General features: G+C 40.4%; 1 protein-coding gene across 1 annotated transcript; it reads left to right on the top strand.

Moving 5' to 3' along the window:
- Positions 1-3,029: 3,029 nt before the first annotated feature.
- Positions 3,030-3,502, top strand: LOC139077041 (cytochrome c oxidase subunit NDUFA4). Its single transcript, XM_070582767.1, has one exon. It carries the CDS (start codon positions 3,099-3,101, stop codon positions 3,345-3,347), a length of 249 nt encoding a protein of 82 aa, XP_070438868.1. The 5' UTR covers positions 3,030-3,098; the 3' UTR covers positions 3,348-3,502.
- Positions 3,503-3,794: the final 292 nt, after the last annotated feature.

Genomic DNA, 3,794 nt, shown 5'->3' with positions numbered 1-3,794 from the left:
ACATTTTAGTTGAATTTGTCTCATCCTTTCATGCTTGTTAATAAGACATCTCTTTGGCTGAGAATTGTTTCTGGCTCATCCAAATAAAACTCACCTGCTGTGCTGCTGCAGACATGGATCAAGTCTTGTCATCCTGTTCTTTTCAATAGAATATGACAGGCAAGTAGTGAGCTCAGCATGCTGGGTGGTGAAGCCAGCCGAGGGAGATTTAAAGAAAGGCTTTGATAACTGTGCTTGCACAGCACAAGGACTTTCACTTCCTGAGGATCCACATGACATGCCAAATTAAATATTTTTATCCCCTTGGTTATTAACGTTGTAGTGACTCTTCCTAACACCCCAACTGTCTTAGACATGATAGATGTCAAAAAAAACTATGCATTTATATTGGTCCCATTTTGAAAACATACTATGTGTAGCCTAGATTATTTGGTCTAGAAGAGATGACCAATTACTGTGCTAGGTTAGCAGGTCATCAAACTGGGCAAACGTTCATATTTGTTATTAATATGTTTCGAAAATTGGCATTACATGTCACCTCTAAAATTGTTCCCTCTTACTCCCGGTTTTGTTTCACATAAGTTTAGCACTGGCCTCAAAGCCACATTGGCAAACCCATGAGATTCTACTGTTCTGCAGAATTGCCTGACAGGAAATGAATCATATCAGAGGTATGAAGAACATTTTCATTTCTTATCCAAGGAAGAAAACAAAGTTAGGATGCTTAGGAAATAGCAAAAGGAAAAGAGTTATATCCTATATAATGTTTATCAAGTGAGATTCTATTACTTTTGAACAGCAAATCCTTTCCCTTTGGACTCCAACAGTTTCGTGGAACCACTATGAGAGCACTTCAGAAAAGCATTTGTTACAGAAATATCTAACTAATCCTGATCCCAGGCTGTATGGGCCCAGTGGAGGCATCTGCCAAGTAAACTGGCGCCAAACTTGCTTCCCAAGGCCAGAGCTAGAGTGAATCTTCCTTCTGGATGTAGCCAGGGTTGGAATAACTGGAGCAATGAGTCTGAGCATGATTTCTCTTGAGTGCCAAATATTGATCTATAAGTCAAAAATACAAGAAGAGCAAAAACAGCTAACAAGCTGAAAATTCGGAATCAATTAAAATTGGAACAATCAATTAACATTTGGGTGCAATTAAAAACAGGCCAATTAGGGTACGCTTAACTGAAGTACCTGAGGTTTATCTTTAGTGTTCAATTCATTCAAAATCTTTATTGAGCACCAACTTTATGCCAGACACTATTCTCAGCAGTTGGGCTCCTTCAGTGAAAAAAACGGTTACCAATCTCTGGTTCCTTAGGCTCTAATTCCTAGGTGCAGGGCTAGGAGAAAAGAAAGCCCTGTGAACATAACAAAGTAAATTATATAATTACAAGAAAGTGATAAGGGCTATAGAAAAATTTAAACTAGACCAGGGTAATGCAGATCAGACATATGAGGAGGGGGATAGGTTTGCAATTTTAATATGATCAGAGTAAACTTCATTGAGAAAATGACATTTAAACAAAGATTTGAAAAAGATAAGGGGATTTGCAAGTAAATATCTGAGGAAATCATGTCCTATGCAGAAGGAGCAGTCAGTGCATGCCCTGTGGCAGAAGTGCATCTTAATCTCGGGAGGCTGGAGGTGCTTTTGTGTTGAATTGGCTACAAGGTTAAAGAATATGGGAGCATATCAAAGTTTACTGACTCCTCTAATTTCTGAGTGGCTGGCCAAAGTATCTACCTTTAATGTTGTGTCCATTAGCCCTCTGGAGCTTTTGCAGTCACTGTCCCTTTGTATGGCTCAGATGCTATTATTCCCAGGAGACAACTGGGAATCTGCTTTTATCTAATTGATGGTGACTAAAACTTACTAAACATCATTTCTGAGCATAGATTGGATCCAGATGGATCCATTCAGTTTAGCACTTGTGGTAGACAGAACTGCGGCCCCTAAACATGCCCACATCCTAATCCCCAGACCCTCTGAGTAAATTACCTTATGTGGGAAAAGGGACATTGCAGATATGATTAAGTTAATGATCTTGAGATGGGGAAGATTATCCTGGAATATCTGGGTGGGCACAGTGTAATCACAAGGTTCCTAATGAGAGGGTTGTTGAAGAGTCAGAATCAGCAAAAGAGAGATTTGAAGTGCATGTAGCTGACTTTGAAGATGGAGGAAGGAGCCAAGAACCAAGGAATGCAGGCAGCCTCTAGAAGCTGAAAAAGGCAAGGAACTACTTTCTCCCTTAGAGCCTCTAGAAGGAACTTTGATTTTAGAACTCCTGATCTCCACAACTGTAAGAGAATAAATCTGTGTTGTTTTAAGCCACTAAGAAGATGACAATTTGTTACAGTGGCCATAGGAAATTATTGGTATGTCAGCAGTCTGGATTGGGTTGCCCTGGTGAACTCCAATCCTAGGATTTCCGATGGTCCCAAATATTAGGGAGAATTCCGAGCTCTGCAGATTTGGATGAAAGTCAGAGACCAACGTTTTCCCAGTGCCTCCTTGACCTTTCTGAAGAGCTATGTTACAGCTCATAGAGACTGTTGTCCAAATTTATCAGAAGCCCTCAGTACCTCACGCCAAGTGCTACAAGGAGTGAGGGAAGCCCCAGCCCAGCCCAGACTCTTAATGCAACTCAAAAAGTTTGACTGCGTATAGATTGGCCTTGGCTTATAACACGTGGAAGACCAATTCACATCATTGCTTTTCCCTCTATCTACTGTATTGTTCTCCTATTACCTTGACAAAGCTGATGCTTTTAATATGCACTGGCAGATTTGAAAAGATTCTTTCATTTCTAAGACTTATAGTTCTGGATTGTGGGTAATATTTTGAGAACATTTGTATTCTAGTTTACACGTTCAACGTAGGATGCATCATTCTCTCTTGAACAAATAAAAGAATGAATACAACAAAATGCAATTTAGCCCTTTTGAAGAGTGTATAGCCTTGATCGAGTCACTTTGCCTTGCTGTACCACTCTCAAGCCTCTTAAAAACTGTAATAATCGAGTGACTACTGAGTCCCGAGCTTTGCCGTTTTGTTTTTCTGACCTCCCGGATTTGAGGCCTCTGCCGCAGCCATGCTCCGCCACATCCTCGGTCAGGCCAAGAAACATCCGAGCTTGATCCCTCTCTTTATCTTTATTGGAGCGGGAGGTACTGGAGCAGCGCTCTATGTCTTGCGCCTGGCGATGTTCAATCCAGATGTCAGTTGGGACAGAAAGAATAACCCAGAACCCTGGAACAAACTGGGTCCCAATGATCAATACAAGTTCTTCTCGGTGAATGTAGATTACAGCAAACTGAAGAAAGAAGGTCCAGACTTCTAAATGAAATGTTTCACTATCAAGCTGCTTAGAATGAAGGTCTTCCAGAAGCCATCCGCACAATTTTCCACTTAACCAGGAAATATTCCCCCTCTAAATGCACGAAATCATGTTGGTGTGTTATGTTGGGGTTTACACTGATTAATAAATATCTGAAACTTGAAAAAAAAAAAAAAAAAAAAAAAACTGTAATAATCTACAAGGTTATCGAGAGACTAAATGTCCTGAGATAACTGGAAGAAGAGCTCAGAGGTAGAACTTCACAAATATTTAAAATAAAAACTGTTGGAACTGGAAAGCGCCTTAGAGATGAAATGGTCCAAGACTTCTTCTATGAGATAGGAACCTTTTGGACAGAGAAATACAGTAATTTACACAACGTCACATAGCTGGTAAGGGCCAGGCACAGTGTCACATAGCTAGAGAAACTCAGTCCTCTTAGGGCCATTC

The sequence above is a fragment of the Equus przewalskii genome, chromosome 18, assembly GCF_037783145.1.
Source record: "Equus przewalskii isolate Varuska chromosome 18, EquPr2, whole genome shotgun sequence".
Lineage (NCBI taxonomy): Eukaryota > Metazoa > Chordata > Mammalia > Perissodactyla > Equidae > Equus > Equus przewalskii.
This window is presented reverse-complemented; position numbering and strand designations above follow the sequence as displayed.

Bases quoted from the DNA above. Each gene is read 5' to 3' on its own strand.
- LOC139077041 (XM_070582767.1), top strand. From the start codon at position 3,099: ATGCTCCGCCACATCCTCGGTCAGGCCAAGAAACATCCGAGCTTGATC.